The sequence below is a fragment of the Pelmatolapia mariae genome, linkage group LG12, assembly GCF_036321145.2.
Source record: "Pelmatolapia mariae isolate MD_Pm_ZW linkage group LG12, Pm_UMD_F_2, whole genome shotgun sequence".
Classification (NCBI taxonomy): domain Eukaryota; kingdom Metazoa; phylum Chordata; class Actinopteri; order Cichliformes; family Cichlidae; genus Pelmatolapia; species Pelmatolapia mariae.
Window position 1 is genome coordinate 31,554,958 of NC_086237.1, and position 19,233 is coordinate 31,574,190.

At 37.8% G+C, this 19,233-nt stretch overlaps 2 protein-coding genes across 4 annotated transcripts in view; both read left to right on the forward strand.

The window, feature by feature from the left end:
* The first annotated feature begins 223 nt into the window (after positions 1 to 223).
* On the forward strand, positions 224 to 8,687 carry utp15 (UTP15 small subunit processome component). The gene is made up of 12 exons (XM_063489767.1): positions 224 to 371; positions 957 to 1,068; positions 1,595 to 1,687; positions 1,851 to 2,035; positions 2,855 to 3,033; positions 3,364 to 3,489; positions 4,343 to 4,478; positions 4,722 to 4,806; positions 4,998 to 5,153; positions 5,332 to 5,433; positions 6,996 to 7,129; positions 8,007 to 8,687. Exons 2-12 carry the CDS (start codon positions 979 to 981, stop codon positions 8,305 to 8,307), a joined length of 1,587 nt encoding a protein of 528 aa, XP_063345837.1. The 5' UTR covers positions 224 to 371; positions 957 to 978; the 3' UTR covers positions 8,308 to 8,687.
* A 223-nt stretch (positions 8,688 to 8,910) lies between these two features.
* The window catches only part of LOC134638516 (rho guanine nucleotide exchange factor 28-like), a 42,241-nt gene continuing 31,918 nt past the window's right edge, over positions 8,911 to 19,233 (forward strand). For all 3 annotated transcript variants that reach the window (XM_063489199.1, XM_063489201.1, XM_063489202.1), the window contains exons 1-5: positions 8,911 to 9,133; positions 9,982 to 10,014; positions 14,151 to 14,292; positions 15,473 to 15,582; positions 15,808 to 15,994. In XM_063489199.1, the coding sequence (XP_063345269.1) occupies positions 9,982 to 10,014; positions 14,151 to 14,292; positions 15,473 to 15,582; positions 15,808 to 15,994 (472 nt within the window). In that variant the 5' untranslated portion in view covers positions 8,911 to 9,133. The remainder of the gene's footprint in view (positions 9,134 to 9,981; positions 10,015 to 14,150; positions 14,293 to 15,472; positions 15,583 to 15,807; positions 15,995 to 19,233) is intronic.

The window sequence follows — 19,233 nt, forward strand, 5'->3', positions numbered from 1 at the left end:
CAATGTAGTTAAAAATATGGGATACTACTGAAGATGATCAGATTTCATTAGCATAAAAATACATATATTTACTTAATATCCAATATTATCATTTTATTAGCTTTATTACCAATCACATATATTAATAAAAATACATATAAATATAAAGACTTTCACTTTAAGTATTCATTTAGTGAACATTTTACGATATTCCACAACGGAAGTAGTCACGCATGTAGTCATGGCGTCCTCCTGTTCACGAGAGACAACGTGATTACTCGATAACATGAGAAACTTTTTGTTTACTTAGACAGCCAATATCAGTATCATCCAAATTCAGCATATCATAAGAAAAAAGTACGTTTGCACTTCTGGACTTTTTCACTTGAAAGGTGAGAACCGTCAGAGCTCAGTATAAAGAAAATGCTAGCTGGCTAAAGTGCAGTGTGCTAGCTAAGTTGTGCCTTACTGAACACGTTGGGCCACTGTCCGAGTAATTAACTGTGTTTGATTTGAATCTAATAACTTTGTAAAACTTTCAGCTATTCGGGAAAAACTGAGGGTGCGTGTCTTCGATTGTTATGTACAACAAAGCGTTACAGTGAAGTAAAGTCGTTAGCTCGCCAGTTCCAATCTCGGGAAGGTCTAATATTCGAAGTAAAAGGTGGAGAGCACTGCAATACAGTCCGCGTTGAACAGAAAAAAGGTTTATTTTAAAACTGTTTGAATGTTGTTGAAAAATCACAGTGACAGTGTCACATTCTGAATTCTGCTGTACTCCCAAACTGAAGCAAAATCATGTTAATGTTGGGTCAAATTATCAACTTAATCTAATCTGTTACAATCGAAATAAAATTTTCCGTTTTAGACAGAAATGTACGTTTGGATATTGTTGGTCACAAAAGGAGTTCTTGTTTTTCTACCTGCAGTTTTTAAGAGTAAATATCCCTGTTTTTATCCCTTATTTATCTTCACAGACGTAAAGTGATCAGCACAGAAATGGCTTCATTTAAACCCACAAAAATTCAAGTTTATCCAAAACTTGGAGAGAAAGTCACTCAAGACACACTCTACTGGAAAAACTACAAGGTAAGACTTTTCTCTCCTATGTGGTTTATTAGCAACTAAAGGATTATTATCAACTAAAAATGTCCTTTATGGTATAATCACTATTTTGGTTTGTTTATTGTCCCCTAGAACTTGTTATTTTAAGACCATTCTATCTCAGTAATGCGTCATTGTCAATATAATAGCTTAATAGCACAGTTACACTTTTCAGAAGACTAACTCTTCAGGATATTCAGACTTTGGAATTGGAATATGAATAAATAACAAAATATGTTGAAAGAAAATGACTAATTTTAATTACTTTGGCACTGTGCTGTAGTTGTTTGCACTTCGCCTCACAGTAAGATGTCCAAAAACATGCTTAACTGGTGATTCTAAATTGACCATATTTTTTAACATTAACATGATTGGTTGTCTGCCTCTCCATGTTAGCCCTGAAACAGATTAGCGATATTAGATAAGACAACGGAAAGAAAATGGATGGATGACATTTACTAATAATTGCTTTAAATCCTTTTCTCGTCTTACTTTGTTTCTCTTCCTACAGGCGCCAGTCCAGATAAAAGAATTTGGCGCAGTCACAAGCATAGACTTCTCCCCGGTGACTCCACATAATTTTGCTGTGACAGCATTCACAAGAGTATGTTAGCTTTGCTTGTATTAATGTAGAATTTTCCACTCAGTTTAATCTGGGTTCACTTTAACAATTCTGGCTTATACTGGCTTCTTAATGAGTAATAAACTTTTAAGTATGCAGGATGTGTTTAAGATGTCTTCTAATTCAAACACTCATTTTGTTACAGATCCACATTTATGGGCCATTTTCCCAGGAGCCTGTCAAGTCATTTACCCGTTTTAAGGATACAGCTTACTGTGGGAGGTTCAGGTCAGATGGTCAGCTCCTTGTGGCAGGATGTGAGGACTCTGTCGTGCGACTATTTGATGTCAGTGGCAAGGTGGCCCTTAGGCTGTTTAAAGGGCACACAAAGTAAGTTTTACACAAGCCTCTATCTGACTGTGACAAAGTGTTCTGTCATAGAATTTAAAGGAAGGGCTACAAAATAAGCTTAATTTCAACTTCCTGATGCACTTTGAGGTTACTACTATTCTTGCCACTCTAACTATCATCTAATTGGCTATGACGGCAGTTAGGAGGAAGTGCCTGTGTATCACATTTTCTTTGCTCACTTTCAAATCCACATATAGCCTCTATAGCACTAATGTTGAATAGATCATCACTATTTAAAGTTTGTGGTTTACAGCATGTTCCTCTGTGGTGTTTTTATCTTTAATAATAAAATGTAAGTGAATTGTTGAGGATTCTTACTTGTAGTTTTCAGCAGCCTAATTTCTTTCCTTATGTCACTTTCACCGGTAGTTACAAAAGAAAAAAATCCAAACATGTTACTAATGACTATTGCTAATGATTTATTTTATTGTTTATTCAAACATTTTTGGCGATTTCAAACTTAATTTCAGTCTTATTGGTTATTACCTGTTCACCTGCAATACTTTTATGGCCCACCAGGTGGATACTCTCCACATTAGAAATCAATGGTCTACCACTAAAACCATAATGCTGATGTCCTGTTAAAATGTCTGATTGGCCCTGATGAGCTGGCAGTGTCTTATGAGGTTGTTTTTTTTAGTAAAGGAGTAGTTGAATGATGATTTCTTGAGTGATCCATCGACTGAATTTGATGATGACATCAAGAATTCTGACAGCCTGTATTTCTGTCTTATAAAAGTGCAGTCTCAAACGCGAACTGATATTAATCATGTCATTTGTTTTTTATTTTTTTCCCAGGGCAGTACATTTAACAGACTTCACCTCAGATCGTTACCAGATCCTCACAGGGTCGGATGACTATACTTGTCGACTTTGGGACATTCCAAATGCCACTGAGCTCACCACCTACAGAGAGCACACAGATTATATTCGCTGTGGTGTCACGAGCAAACTCAACAGAGATCTCTTCATAACTGGTGAGATAGAAGCTCATTTTTAATTGTGTGTGGAAATATTGAGAGGAGGACAGGAAGTTAACATTTTGCCCTGTTTGCATCAATCACACTCATTTTACACCACATAATGGAGGATTCAAGCAACGAACAGTAATCTCATCAATGTAATGTTAAGACAGAAGTACACTAATTCATATTCAAAGTCAGTAACTGCAGAAAAGCTACATAATCTCACTCCAAATGCTACCCTCTATTGTTGAATCAAGTGACGCTGCAGATGGAAGTATGTTTACAAGGATGAAAAGGTTTGGCCTGATTTTGTGTGACTAACATTTGATGCTCTTTTTCTAGGATCATATGACCACACAGTGAAACTGTTTGATGCCAGAGTGGAAAAGAGTGTGATAACCATGGACCATGGCCAGCCAGTGGAGAGTGTCCTCCTCTATCCCTCTGAGGGACTTCTTGTGTCTGCAGGTAGTCACCAGTATAATTCATATAATTCAAACAATGACTGTCTGTTGAGCTAATTTTAAGCTTCACACCTTTTTTACTTCCTGGAATCAGTTGGCAAGCTTTTAGTCATCTGCAGTTTAAAATAATCTTTGTTTATCTTGCACTGGGCCTAGGTGCTGCCCCTAGTAATAATCTATTGTCTGGAACTAGACATGGCTACAGATAGCCTACCTATAAGCCAGTACTCTTCTTAGTAGATGGGTGGAGCTGCTGTGCTCACAACCTTTTTATGAAATGACAATTTGCAAGGATGTCCTTTGTCTTTTACCGACACAAGAGTAGGAGAAAACTGTCTAAAACTGACCACTTAAACCCGGCTGAAACCTGGGTCTGTTGGCCTTTACGGATTACCTGTACATATGCTGACTTCATTATTTGAAACTTTGGCCATGTTTAATATGAGCATCCACCATCCTAACACTGCATATATTGTAGAAAATAAGGAAAAGCATCATAGACCGCGATTTAATGATTTCATTTTTATGTGCCAGTCCTAAGGCTGAATAAATGGGAAAGTTGTGCCAGGAATAGTATCTGGTGTAAAATATATGCCAAATTATCCAGCTGCTATGGCAACTACTTGGAATAACTAACTTGTGTTAAGTACTTATTTAGTACTTGTTAAATACTTATTTAGAACTTAATTTTCTTGGACTACAACATAGGGCAACAACAGCAGTTCATTTCATGCTTCACTGTGGCTGCAGTTCAGACAAACGTTGCAATATTTTTATTTTATTACGTGCCCTCATCCACAAACCCTACATTATATTTAATCACAGCATTAAAAAACCTTCAATCACTTTTTTTTCAGGAGGGCGCCATGTGAAGGTGTGGGATCTGCTAAAAGGAGGCCAGCCTCTGGTGTCACTGAAGAACCATCACAAAACCGTCACAAGTTTGGCTCTCAGCAGCAACGGACAGAGACTGCTGTCAGCTTCTCTTGACAGGTAAATGTCAAACGCATGCACGTCTGTCATAACAAAGAAAGAGGAAATGTTCTAACCGGTGGAATCAAACGTCACAATGCTGAATATTTAGTTAATAATACATTTGTAAATCATGTGCTTGGTTTCGTTGTGTGTACATAGGGCGTTCATTAAAGAAAAGTTACTCTCATTTGAACTACACATTCACTCTTTATAAATAAAGAGTGAATTTGATTTAATGCATATCCCGTGTTTGTCTTTCAGGCACGTGAAGGTGTACAACACAACAAACTACAAAGTGGTCCACAACTTTGACTATGCTGCTTCTATCCTCAGTCTGGCTTTGGCTGTAAGCACTTGACCGTTTGTTAGTTGCTAAAATATATATTTTATTTACTATTTCAACCTCTCTGTAGATGAAGTGCATTCACTGAATTGTACACCACCAAAGTGAGCTTAGATGGGCGAGATCAACTATAAGAATTCATTCTGTTTCTTTAATTGATGAAAGTAAAACTCTGAATATCTCTTTCTTTTTAGCCGGATGATGAGTCCATTGTTGTGGGTATGACCAACAGTATTCTGAGTATCAAACACAGGAAAAACCAAGAAGATTCAAAGGAAATAGCTGGCCAACAGAGGCGCCGTCCATCGTATCGTGTCTTTGTGAAAGGGAAAAATTATGTCCCTAAACAGGCAAGTTCACAATTAGTAACATGTAGAAGGTGTGAAAATCATTCTCAGATGTAATACAAGGTCTAAATAGATGATGGTTTCTTAATGTGCTAAGTAAATGTTAACACGAAATCAGATTGACTCATGAGACTGTTTGATTTCTCACCTGTGATTCATTCAATTCTTGGTTCTTCTCTAGGATGATTATCTTGTCAGTAAGCCTGTCAAACAACATTTGGCCAAATATGACAAGCAACTTCGAAGGTTTAACGTATCCAAGGCTTTGGATACAGCTCTGGAGGTATGCAATTTATTGATTTATAGTGTTGGCATTAAGGTTTAAATTAGAGATGGCACGATACCACTTTTTTATGTCCGATACCGATATCATAAATTTGGATATCTGCCGATACCGATATGAATCCGATACAGTGCGTTTTTTAATCAATAAAACTGTTTTTTTTTTAATATCTTGCTGCATTTTGTATAAGTTCATACTCAAGTTTAAATAAACAACAACACTAAAGCTATTCTGTTATACCTGTATGTAAAAAATACACTGCACCCAAAATATTTCATAGTTCAGCAATACTGATCAATCTAATAAACTTAAACCTACTCCATCCTCCCTATTCTGGTATTTTAAAAAGTACTTAGCAGAAATATTAAGCAACCTAACTAATAGGGTTGCAAACTCCCAGCAAAAAAAAAAAAAAGGGAACCACCCCCACCCTCCACCTCATGATGCTTAATCGACGTAATCAACTTTAATTTGATGCAGTGTGAAAAAAATGCACAGAAATAAATTATTTTTCAAGAATAATTAAATATATTCAACATCTTTCTTCTACAGAATTGCAGACTGCACAGATGGTACTTTCCCAAAGGAAAAAGTACTATAGCTTACTAGGGTATATTAGACTTAACAGTTACTATATACAGTAATGGACTTCTATACATTTTACATCAGATTAAAACTTTGGGTGTAAGATTCAGATAATTATTTATTAAAAGCTAGACATTTTAAATGAGAATAAGAAAGATAAGTATGTCTTTGTGCCCCCTTTTCCCTGTTAATGCCCTATCGGCCCCCCTGGCTAAACTTTGCTAGATCCGCCCCTGCAAAGTTACCAGCCGTCAGCTACGTAGAAAAGGATCCTGGTGTAGAAAGTAATATTAAATAAATTCTAACAACAGCTTATCAAGGTTAAACGTGCTGCTGTTGTTCAGCCGCTGGTTTCCTCTTTCTGGTGCAAAGTGGGCCAAAAACAAAGAAGAGAGACGGACTCCCGACAGAAAAGCCGATCAGCTGATCATTGAGCAGTTTCACGATTGAAATAGCAGCAAGAGAGGGAGAGAGAAGAGGCTCCATATATCGGTTGTTAAGCTTAACGTAGGTACGCTTTACAAACATTCAGAGATGAACTTACACACTTGCTTTACTTCTCTCTGGGATAACTTCCTCGGAGATGAAATGCTGGATTGCTAGCGAGGCTACAAATAAACACAGCCGCTCTATCACGTGAGCACACTGCTTCGACGTGCTACGGTTACAAGCCGAGTTACGTCGTGTCGCAAGTTTTGTGAGGTGCTTTTTTGATATTTAATGGATCGGATTACATTTTTTAATTTCTCGCCGATATCCGATCCAGTAATTTAGGTCAGTATCGGACCGATACGTAATATCGGATCGGTCCATCTCTAGTTTAAATACTTTATATTATTGTTGAGGTGCCTTTTAGTCTCTGTGTTGTTCATTTTACAGTGGGCAGTACACAACAGTACATGCAGTTATTTTGGAAAAATAAAAGTTTAAAGTTTTATTGTGTTTAATGTTCAAAGGTATTGATTTTTTGTTTATAGACATGGATCAGATTCAGAAAGCCTGAGATCACCGTGGCTGTTATAAAGGAGCTGGATAGAAGAGGAACACTGAAGAATGCACTGGCAGGAAGGGATGAACAATGGCTCTCTCAGTTACTCAACTTCCTGATCGGGTGAGATGCCAGAGAAAACTGAGCCATAATGTTATCATTATGACCCCTCACAAACAAAGTGAATAACAGCCTCAAGGTCCCCCCAAAAATTACACTAATTATTTGATCGGTGCTTGTAATTAATGTTTTATTTATCAAACATGGACAGTTTTTAAGACCTAAACAATTCTGGTCACTTTTGGACCACAGAAAGTTTTGTGTAGTTCCTCTAATTCTTGAAAGACGTCTCTCCAATTTTGTGTGTCTGCACTGCAGGAATTAAAGTGAACTTAGGGAGTTTTTTATTTTTATTTTAAGTACCTGCTTCAGGGTAAAGAACCTTTGGCACAGAGAAAATCCCCTTTGACTGATGTAAGTGTATGGTGATTTACGAATTTGTAGGTCAACACTTGGTTCTAAAATGCGTACTATTACTTTACATCTTTTGTCTAGTTTAGAATTTACAAATAGCTGTCTGAATTCTGAAAATGCTTCACAGAAAGTACCATTGCTCCCAGCGTTTTTTGTTCTTTTTCTGTTTCTATCATGGATAGTACCCCATATAAAACATGGGACACAACCACACGGTAATTACCACATAATGCACCGACACAAGCATAAATGCTGGCAACAACAGTGGCTGCATATTTAGGTTCTGTCGTAGGGGAATCTAGAAAGATTCCCCATGGAAGTAGAAATCAAGTCTTATCGTGCTCTATGTCTGTGCCTCAGCAGGTTAGAGCTGTTTTGGTGGCACAAAAAGTACCAAAAGAAAAGTCATAATGTTTTGACTCATTGATTTGAATGCTTTGAGTTTTATAGTTTGCAGCTGTACAACAGATCATGCAGAAAAATGTTTCCCACATTCATTCTTTTTTTTTTTTTCTGTTTCCTGCAGGAACTTGGTTGATGCCAGATTTACTCCTGTCCTCGTAACAACAGCCGAGATGATCCTGGACATCTATCAGTCAGTCATTGGCCAGTCACCTGTGGTGGACCGACAGCTGCTGCGGTTGCAGGACCTTGTGGAGAGAGAGATCGATTACCAGAAGGACCTCTTGGAGGTGTTGGGAATGTTGGACACAATGTTTGCTTCCTCCCTCCCAAGAAAGGAGGTGCCATGCTCTGGCATCGGCAGGTCTAATGGTCTGACTCAAGGAGAACCAAGCACCTCAAAACCACAGCTTCAGGTCACCTGAGACTTATAAGCTACATTAGACTGGGTTTAAGTACCTTTAAAACATTTCTTATTGGACCATCAGACGCAAAGCTCCTGTCTAGGACGTTTCAAAAAAGAAAGGTGCAAGTTTTAAGAGACTGACGAAACCACAGTCTCACCCTGGTGATTTAATTCAGTGTGACTAGCACAATAAGCATCAGAGAGACCATACATTTACTGTATGAAGAATATCTGAATGTGTGGATGTAAAGGAAAGCATTTCATGTATTAGAAATCTTATAATTACAAGTCGAATTGTAAATGCGAGTGTGTGTATGTATGGTAGTGGCTGAGTTCACTGTGAGTGTGTATTTTTATAATGGCTGACATTGGTAAATGTTTCATGAGCAAATAAAAAATAAGTCGTTTGTCATTTCCACACTGACTGATTATAATTGTTCAATTGCTTTGAACAACAGGCTCGAGTAACTGCGCAGTAAATTTCCACTGTTAATATGAATGTTTTTGTTTATATAGCCTGGCACAGTTTATCGCCCTCCATTGGGAGGCGCTGTAACCTCAAAGAAACTGAACTTTCACTCGTAAAGGAGGAATTTGCATGCGAGCAGACGGAAGACAGAAGGCTTAAACGGAGACAGGAGAGGATGCTGTGTCAGTGGAGGCTGAGGCTCTCAGTCTGCAAACGCATCAGCACCGACTGACGACCACTTCCCAACTTGAAACCTAAATACGGACAGTTGAATTAGCAGTTAGCAAAAGGAGGATGAATCCGAATTAGAGGGATTTTTCTCCCCCACATAGAAGCGTGCTGCCAAGGTTCTGTCGGAGTTTGAGCCCCTGTGCAGGTGGGTGCATCAATATTTTACTTGAGGAATTAGTTCAGTGTGTTTTGCATGCAGTCTTACTGACAGTTTGCTAACTCGTTAAGACTCCCAAAACAGCGTGATTTAAAAAGCTTTTAACAATAAGTAAAATTACTTTGAGCCACCAAGAAAAAATACAATTGCACCTAAAGATAGGTGGAGGATATTTTATGAGAAATAGCCACTGACGTCCCAACTGGGATGAGCACGTCTGCTGTGTCATATAGCTAGCATATTTACAAAATAGCGCAAAGTCCCCCTACCCCCGTTAAATTATTTTCCTTTGACACTCTGATATTTAGTTAATATTATTTAAAATAAATATGCCATTTTAAATGTAAATGCAATGCAGTAATCAAGAAAAGCAAATATTTTCTTTAAAAATAGTTGTCTTACAGCTATTGTGTCCAGTTTAGGAAGTGACCACTGATAGAGAACAGATCTGAACCCTGCAGGCTTAAATCCAATCGATTTCCTACTAAACACGCAGGCGCACACACACACACACACACACACACACACACACACACAGCAGATTTGGGAACATTTGGAGTTTTGGTGCTTCAACACACCAAGGCAGAATAGTATCATCATTAAAATCATTATTCTTGGGATCAAAAGATTATCCTGTCTCATCACAGGACCCCTGACTCAGCACGGCACATAAAAGGTTTGGTAATCTCTTCAGGATCAGAGGAAAAAGCAGAATAACCAAAATAACTAAAGAGGTAATGGGTAGTCACATGGCCACTCCAAGTGTGCAGTGTGTTTTCTCTTTTTCATTTTAGTCTCTCAGTTATCTTTTTGTTTTATGTTTGTCTTTCCTGCAGATGGAACTGAGCAGAAGGAAAGTGCCTCTGTATGTAAGTATGCGCCCCAGTTTGCAGTCTAGATCAGCTTCTTAAATTAATCTCAACAGTTAGTTTTCCCTCTGGAAAATCTCTAAAAATTGAGTTTGGAATTCAGTGAGAGATCAGCATCCTTGTTTATAAAATGAAAGTCACTGACAGATTGTGGTGTGACTGATATGTCTTCCTATGTCTGTTCATCACGTTAGCTGTAGTTTCTCTGTATGATTTATTTAAATGTGAACCCAGTGACCCTTTCACTGTGTTGATGGAAATGGTGTTTTCAGACATATGAATAAATCATTTCTGTGTTTTTTTTGTTTGTTTGTTTGTTTTGCTGTTGAACATTAATTCAAAGTAACTCAGGGAAAAAAATAAACATATCTATCAGCACATAGGTGACAATAACATCCTGGCATTTGTGTAGCTACCTAGCAAATCAGTAACTCCGTGATTCATTCGCAGTGATGTTTTTTATTTGTATTTTACTTACTCAGAGATGAAAGAGAAATTGTATTTGATATGTGGTGTTTTTGATCATGGTAACCCTTTGAACCCCTGCTGCCTGTGATTAAGCTGTACACAAACAGGGCATGACTTTGGTCAAATATTATTTTTATTGGTTTGGTGACCAAACAGTGTAAGCAAAATCATGCTCCTTTCGAGATCAAAGGCAGATGTTTTGCTCACATTTCAAGTTAGTTCAGTAATCTATAACTAATGTCATGCCCCTGATAGTTATTACAATTTTTTAAAACTCGAAAGCATGTGTCTGAAAGTGTGTGTCTGTTACTATTCAGTGATTTGACTAAACCTCATGATCAGTAACTTGTAGAACCGCAGTAACTTGAAGTAATCGTGTTTTGGGGGGATCATTGTCCTGTTGCATGACCCAGTTTCAGCCAATCTTTAACTGTTGGGACAGTTTGACTCTAGAATACTTTGGCATACAGATGGTCCACTCAGTGACTCCAATGTGCCCAGGTCCTTTGGCTGTTTGTGCTGATAAGCTGTGCTTGTTTATTGCCAAATGTGGCACTGTGCATTACGACCATCTCCACTTTGGTCTCCTCTGTCCAAAGGATAATAATAATAATAATAATAATAATAATAATAACTTTATTTATAAAGCGCTTTCAAACAAAGTGCTGTACAACTAAAGAGATAAATAAAATAAAAGCGATACATAGCAATACAGGTAAAAGACACAATACAAGTTAAAAACAATAAAAATTTAAAAACTAAAAGCCATAGAATTAAGACATGTAGGATAGGGTGAACAAATGTGTCTTCAACTTAGTTTTAAAAACCTCCACAGAGCATGCCTGCCGAATATCTTGAGGGAGGTTGTTCCACAGAAACGAGGCACGAAAAGAAAAAGCGCGCTCTCCAATTGTCTTTTTTCTGGCTCTAGGAACTTTTAGAAGGCCAGAGTCCTGAGATTGTAGAGCACAAGATGGAATAAAGGTGCAAAAGGTCGGGGAGGTATGTAGGTGCCAATCCGTTTAAAGCCTTGTAGGTGAGCAGCAGGACCTTAAAATCTGCTCGAACCTGACAAGGTAGCCAATGCAGAGATCTCAGAACAGGGGTAATGTGCTCAAATTTCCCAGTTCTTGTTAAAATGCGAGCAGCTGCATTTTGCACCATCTGTAGACCTCTAAAACTTTTCTTTTGTAGGCCAGAAAGAAGAGCATTGCAATAATCAATACGGGAAGACACAACCTCTGCAGTGTCGCTTGACAAAACTTGTCTGATTCTGGCTATGTTCCTCAAATGATAAAAGGCGGTCTTTGTTATCTTCTGGACTTCTGGATGTTGTTCCAGAAGTCTGTTGATCAGGTGCAACTTTGCAGAACCTAAGCTATGTTACCAATTTCTTTTTAGAGATAAGAGGCCTTCTCCTGGCAATCCAAATAAAGACTGATTTAGTGATTTCACCGTTTGTGAAAATATATGATCGACCAAAGCTTCCAGCACGTTTAATCAGACTTTATAGGATAATTTGATCACATACAGAAAAATGCTTTGTTGTATTAGTGCAGATCACTTAGCAACACAACAATGCATTTGACCAAGTGTATGACACTGGATTTCTGCATTTTCTGGATAATATTTTTGAAACATAACAATAACTTAAGTATTATAACAAATCAAGCACACCCCTTCGCGAAAACAGAACAACTTGAGTAACAGTAAAAAGAGCAGATTCACCGAACTGGTCGAGTCAAACTTGGAGGCAGCCCACCCAGCAACTGACAGGACCTATAGGATGTGCTGCCAACATCCCTGTCAGGCACCACAAGACAAGCACAGAGCTCTCATGCTCATACCTCAGCAAGTCAGAGCTGTTTTGGCAGCATCACTTGGATCTAAACAGTATGAGACAGGTGGTTTTGATATTGTGGCTGATTGGTGCATGTGCTCACATCCACATAATAATATGCTATCCTTCAAGGTGCAAGACAAAGTAAAAAGTAGCATATGGCCACACCGGCACACTTCATATCATTGAAAGCACCAGAAATAGTTTTGTTTGAAAGTCTGCTCCAATCCATTCTTCTTCTGCCTCTGGCATTATCAACAGATATTTCCAGTATTTCATTTAGTGACCACATAATCATTAGTGGTCACGGTCTGGTCAATCATACAGACGTGGAGAGTCTTAATGAGGGTCCAGGAGAAGCCTGGTTGACGTTTGAGGATTTGTGGTAAACCTGATTTTCTCTATGTCAAATAGAAGTCCTCCAGACATGAAGAAATAGATAAGTGAACACAAAGGTTGGATTAGGTGAGACAATGAGAAATGGAGGCAGGATTACTCAAAGTGTCCCTATTTTAGTCAATAAGAGGAGTGAAAACAAAAAGCCTCTGGTTTTATTAACCATGAGAAATCAGGTCAGCTGTTGAGGCCAAAAGAAAGACTACTGAAAATACACTCTTAAACCATCTACACTAATCTGTAATGTATATTGAATTTCATGGTAAACCTTACCTTTAGGACTTACATTTTGGCTGCAGCTTTTTTTCCCCTCAGGCCTGTTCCTCTACTCCCGCCTCAGTCAGTCTTTTGATAGGTTTCCAAGAATAACCCACACAATATGTCTTGTGGCCTCAATACACTGGTCTATTGAGGCCACTGTAGGTGGACAAATTGATATCGTCTACAATAGATTTCTTCCCCTGTGACTGTTGGATGGTGGTGAAAAAGCAGCAGCTCTGTTAAAAGACAACTAGCCTGGGAAGCTTTTATTTTGTAGCTAGTGAAGCTAGTTAATGTTCAGCCTTTATACTTGAAATCTTTTGGTTGCTTTAGTTATAACCACGTATTCAAAGTGGAAGCATCACATGAAGACAACAGCATGGACCCAGAAATGTGCAAAGGTGCAGAAATCTGTTAAAAAACCTTTGAAGACTGCAAAAAGTAGCAACTAGCCAAAGAACATAGTGGATGTATTTATAGGTACTTGTGAGTAAAGAGTGAGTGCTAGACTTTCTCAAGTGGTTACTAAGAAGACTGATTGAATGCTAGTGTTGTTTATATTTACTGAAAGTGTGAATAAGCAGCTGTTTTCTCACAATTGCCATATGAACAGCTTTTTGGCTGACAAGTTAAAAAAATGAATAGCTTGTGCTTTCAATATAACATAAATATTATTTAAATATATAAAACCTCAAGGTCTCAGCAAATCAGATTTCCTGGGATCCTTAAAGGCTTGTATTGTTTTAATATAATTAACAGAACAGTTATAGGATGTCTTATTTTTAGATGTGTACTAGTCGATTTATTTATTTTTTATTATCATTATTATTATTATTTTTTTGTGTGTGACTATTCAAACCTTTTTTTCATTCTTTCTTTTGCCTTAAATGAGAAATCTAAAGTCTTGTAGCCTGTCTGGATCAGGACAGGTCTTTGAGGAGACGCTAAGGCATTCCTGTTTTTATTGAGGGGGGATGGTTTATTGTACCCTCGAGAGGAATGCTATCAGGGGATTTGGTGTACTTTACAGAAATCTAGAACATCAGAATCAGAATAAAGTCTTGCTCTAAAATGAGCCTGTATACTTAACAATATATATATATATTTTTTATCTGTAGCGTCTTTCTTCTTTGTTTTTCCTCTCGACCTCTTCCACCTTCGTTTATCTCAGGGCGAAGCAAAGGTATTTGCATTGCTGGATGGTTTTGACTCTGCGCCAGAAGATGCAGAGGTTTACATTGTTTTGGAAGGATCCACACTGATCCATGTCACCAGGGCTCACAGTGATGTCATGCTCTGCTTTATTGTGCCCGGTATGTTTATGACTTTCTGATGTAGTATTACATGTATAGTACTGTGTAAAAGTCTTAAATCACCCTCTATTTCTTGTATTTTGCTAGGAATATTAGAAATACATACGGCGAACATACATGGAAATAGTTTCCTCACTGTTTCAGTACCTTCAGATGGCTTCTTAACAGCCACCCTTCCAATGAGACCATTTCTGATGAAGCTTTCATGAACAGTAGATAGATCAACTGAATAACAAGATGCTTCTCTCGGATCCTGTGTCACAACTTTGCTCAATTTTTTTCTCCCTATTTCTTAAGAACATGATTTTCAGGTAGTGTTCCTCCATTTTAATGTTTTTTTTAGGTCTGCCACTTCTTTTGTCCTTCACTTATTTGGATATCCTGAAGCTATTGCTTAAAGAAAACTCATAAAAATTACATGAAAGTTTGGCTCTTTGGAAGCAAAATATAAAGAAATGACGAGTGCTTTAGGATTTTTGCACAATATTTTATGTTCTCATGTCTAATGCCATATTTTGGTATTTTACAAAGCCATCGTCAAACATTAGTATATTCTAGCAATCCCATGTTTTTCCACGTTTTCACTCCCGATTATATATCAGAATACCTAAAAGAAGTATGTATTTGAATTTTCAAGCATACCGGCTTACACATAAACATGTCCCTACAGTGGCTTGAGGTCTGACAGGGTGCAGAATCTTAGCAGCTTCCACACAGGAGCGAAACAGCTCCATGAACAATATGTCATTATTACTGAGCCTCTGTGTAGGTTGACACAAACAACAGGCAGTCCTGCAGGCTTTGCACTCTCAAATATACTAACTCAATGCAGAAATTCAGAAAACGAAAAGTGCCTTTGTTAGCATCCAAAAAGAAAAGCTGATACTCAAACATATCCAAGGGATTGGAGGCATTCTTAAAGCCCTGTAACCATGGTGTGTTTTTGTAGTGTTGACTCATTTCTCACAAACCATAAATCCTTTTGATAGATTTCCTTTCACCCTTTTGGGCTTATATTTCTGTTTATTAAACACAGTTTGAACAAAAAAATCTGTAACTTTTGGAGTTTTTTGTTCCATCCAGTGACACAATCATACTGTGAAAAAGAAGCTCTTTTTCATATAAAAAGATACTGTTTATTTAACTGATGTTAAATATAACTTTTGTTGTGCTTGCTTAGGCCATAATCTGGCAGAGATGGTTTCTGTCCAGGCATACCTGTGCTCTGAAACTATACCCCTCACCTGGGTAGGCGAGGCTTCATTAGAGTATGTTCATGATGATGCTCAGGTAAGAAAAGCCAAAAAAAAAGTGTGCTTGTGGTAAAAATTACATGTTAATACAGTTTTTTCTTGTGCACATGCTTTTTAGTTCATATAATTGATAAGAATTCTACTGATGTTTTTGTATTGGAATGGGAAACTCTCCAATACAAAGGCAGCAGTGAAAATAATGTTTTGTAGAGCTCTTCAGTTACACCTGATTGTATCTTATTCCTAACTGGCACCCTTACAGGACCTCGCAGAGCACCTGGTAATCCATGGACATTGTCTGAACTCCACGGATCATAAGGAGCTGAGCAGCCTCTTCAACCTGGGCCAGCAGAGCTCCCATTGGGCTATGGATCGCCGAGTGGCCCTGGCCATGGCTAACCTTGATATCCCCCCAAACTGGAATGTACTCGGGAGCCACAGTGGAGACGGTGAGAGCTGCACTGTCTTATCTTGCAGAACAGGGATTCCTACAAAGACACATAAAATGCAGTTTTTATTTCATGAAAAAATGTATTTAAAAATATAAAAAATTGAAAATGCTTAAAATGGTACACTCTGTTTATCCAAACAAAGTTGTAGCTTGGAAAATGGCATGTTAGAGGGAGGGGTTTTAATTAAAGAGTTGATTTACAGACAAGGATAATATATTTAATTATGTACACATTTATTCATACAAAAAACAAAAAAGAGGACAGCTATAGATTAGAAATGTAGCTGACAGCCTTTGTCATAATGCATCACTCAGCACTGTCCTGGCAACTATACCAGGAGGTTGAACTCTTCAACTCTGCAACCCCTCCGCCCACCTTCTCCCCAGCCATCATTCCCATTTTCCATGCTCACCAGGCTGAAATCGGAAGTGAACATGGTCCAACGTGTTCTTCTGTTAAATTCATCAAAGCCAATTAAGCAGCATGTAATGTGGTTAATAGAGCCTTTCCATCTGGAAGTAGCCCTAGGCAGAGCTCAATAAATCTGAGCGAGCATGTGTTTGTGTGTTTGCGTGTGGCCTGTGTGTGTGCTGACCACCAAGTTTACTAGATGCCACCATCTGTTTGTATGATCTGAGTGTTTGTGTAGGGCCACCTACATAAATAACAAACTAGATTTAGCTGTAATATAGTTATGGCAGTCTGTTTCATTGCAACGTCTCTCTCTAAATGTCTGCAGTTAATTTGATAACACTGCTTATGACATCATTCTATTGCCGATGCTTAATACAGCTCAATGATCAATCCCCGACTCTCCTAAGTACTCACTGTTTGCATGCAGTGCTTTCAATAAAATTTTAAAAGCACTGGAACATCTTAACAAATCTTTGTTACTGTCACAAAGACAAGAGATGACACTGGAGATAATTATGTTCTTCCTGAGAACATTTCTTAAACTGAGCATACTAGAAAAATTGTAGCGTTGTATTAACATGCATTTCAATGCTCCGGACCTGCAAAATGCCAAAACTTCTGTTGTTGTTCACAGTTGCTGATGATCAGTTAATGAAGTGCATTTTATCAGTCACACCTGACTGTTATACACTCTCTTAGTTCTTATGGAAGCAACAAGTGTGGCCTTAGTCTTTCACAGGACTGCATGGAAAGCTGTTTGTTCTTCACATGGCTGTATTCATTATATTAAAAATAGAAGCTGCACAGTAGGAAGTCAGTACAGTCAGTAGTAGTCAGTACAGCTTTCATGACATTTGCATTTTTATTTTTTCACTACTTCTTCTGTCCACCTTACTTTTCAAATATGCACTAAATCCACTACGGCATGGATGCCAGTGTTGCACATTTTTGGAGAGAGAGTCTGTCATTCTTTTTCAGCTGTTCTTTCTTAGGTTGTTTTGTTCTGCCTTTCTCTTCACATGTTATTATTAGATTTAGGTGACGACACACTTGACCAAGTCTTCAGAAACTCTTTACTGATTCAGTCATTGAACTTTGGATTTTTGTCAGAGGATAAAGTCTAGTACTCCTCTCCTGACAGGTTTCTGGAGATTAGGAGTCATTTTTTCAGGAAGCATTCTGGTTAATTTTCAGACATTAATGGCTCCATCTATAAGCCATCTCCTGACATCTTTTGCACTCGCCACACTGTCACCTCTGTGCCTCATTATTTCAGCTTTTCAATTCAAGTCAGTTTTATTTATATATTGTATTTATAGCACCAATTCATAACAACAGTCAGCTCACGGTTCTTCTGTGTGTATTTACTCTGGTAGTCCTGGCCAAGTTCATGCTGCACCCAGTCAGAGCTGAAAAATGTATCTCACCCAGTATTCGTCAGGCACCTTTTCATGTTCATTAGCAAAGTTTAATCTTGCAGCAATGTGCTGAAGAGCAAGCCAGGACATTTTTTTTCTTGGACTCTCTCCACAGAGGTAGTTATGCAATGTTCTTCATACTGACTGAGCTGTCACAAAAACTCAAGATTTCAATTGGTAAGCCTTATGCTAAGTACGAAGCGCTTCCTGTCTGTTTTATGAAGCTAAATTTTTCACATCATGCACCGTCTTTGGCACTATTTCAGGAGGAAGCTCACAGCAGCCTAATTAGTTGTACTATGACTCATTCTCATTACTTCTACAACTATATAACAACTGATATTTTTAATTATTGTTATTACTATTTCTTCTTTTAAAAGTGTAAAATCTTGAAATCTTTTTTTTTTGTTTTACTTTCGCTGGTAATTTATTTCAGTGTGAACCCATGTAAATCCATGATGCACTTGCGCATCGTGATAGAAACATCAAAGTATAAAAGGAAGAGAAAGACTAAACATGGGACAATTCTGATTCTTTTATAAAAACCTTTTCTTTAGTTAGTATAACTGGAAGTCACAGGTGTATTCTCTTTATTTCTACTTTTGGGACTGTAGTTTCAGTTTAGTTTCTCTAAAGTATGTTTTATCCTCTATAAAGGGAAATACCCTACTTGTCAGCTTAGAAATGTTGTGATTCTGAAAAGGTGATACAGTCCTGAATTATTTGAAGTTTAAGTGCTCTTGCACAGAGCTTGACTCATTTCTCATCATCCTGCGGGTATTTCTTAATCTTTACACAACTACCCATTACAGTAAAAAGGGCAAACTGTATGGTATCAGAATGTAAAAAAACTACCATTTTATGATAAGATGACAATTTTAAGTGATACCAAGTGTTGCTTCTGTTATATTTGTATATTTTTCCTGCAATTTATTCTTTTCAGACAGCATTTGTAATTTATATCTGAGTTAACTAACGTACTTACTTTAGTGTAAACTTATTCTGTCTTTTAAGGAATAGTTATAAGCTCTAAAAAAACTTGTTGCAGAGTAAAATGTTTTTTGGTTGGAGCAGTTTTATCTGGTACAGATAGAAATCTTGTTGGACTGCATTGAAAGGCAGACACAAATCTAAGAAGTCGTCACATTTGTAGACTGTCTGTTGTCACGATCTTGTTAAAAGGCTTCTGTTGCCTTAAAATAGGTCAGTGGACCAGAGGGATCCAGTGCTGCATAAGAATAGAAATCAGTTAGTGACAGTTCAGATAGTTATCCTAATTAGACGGTTATCCAGATTTCTGACATGCTAGTTTCCTCCTGGTTTTTGTGAGTCTCACATTCCTGGTTAAGCAGTTGTCTTGGATCCTGCTGCATTCTTTCATGTCTTCAGAGATGTCATTTTTTA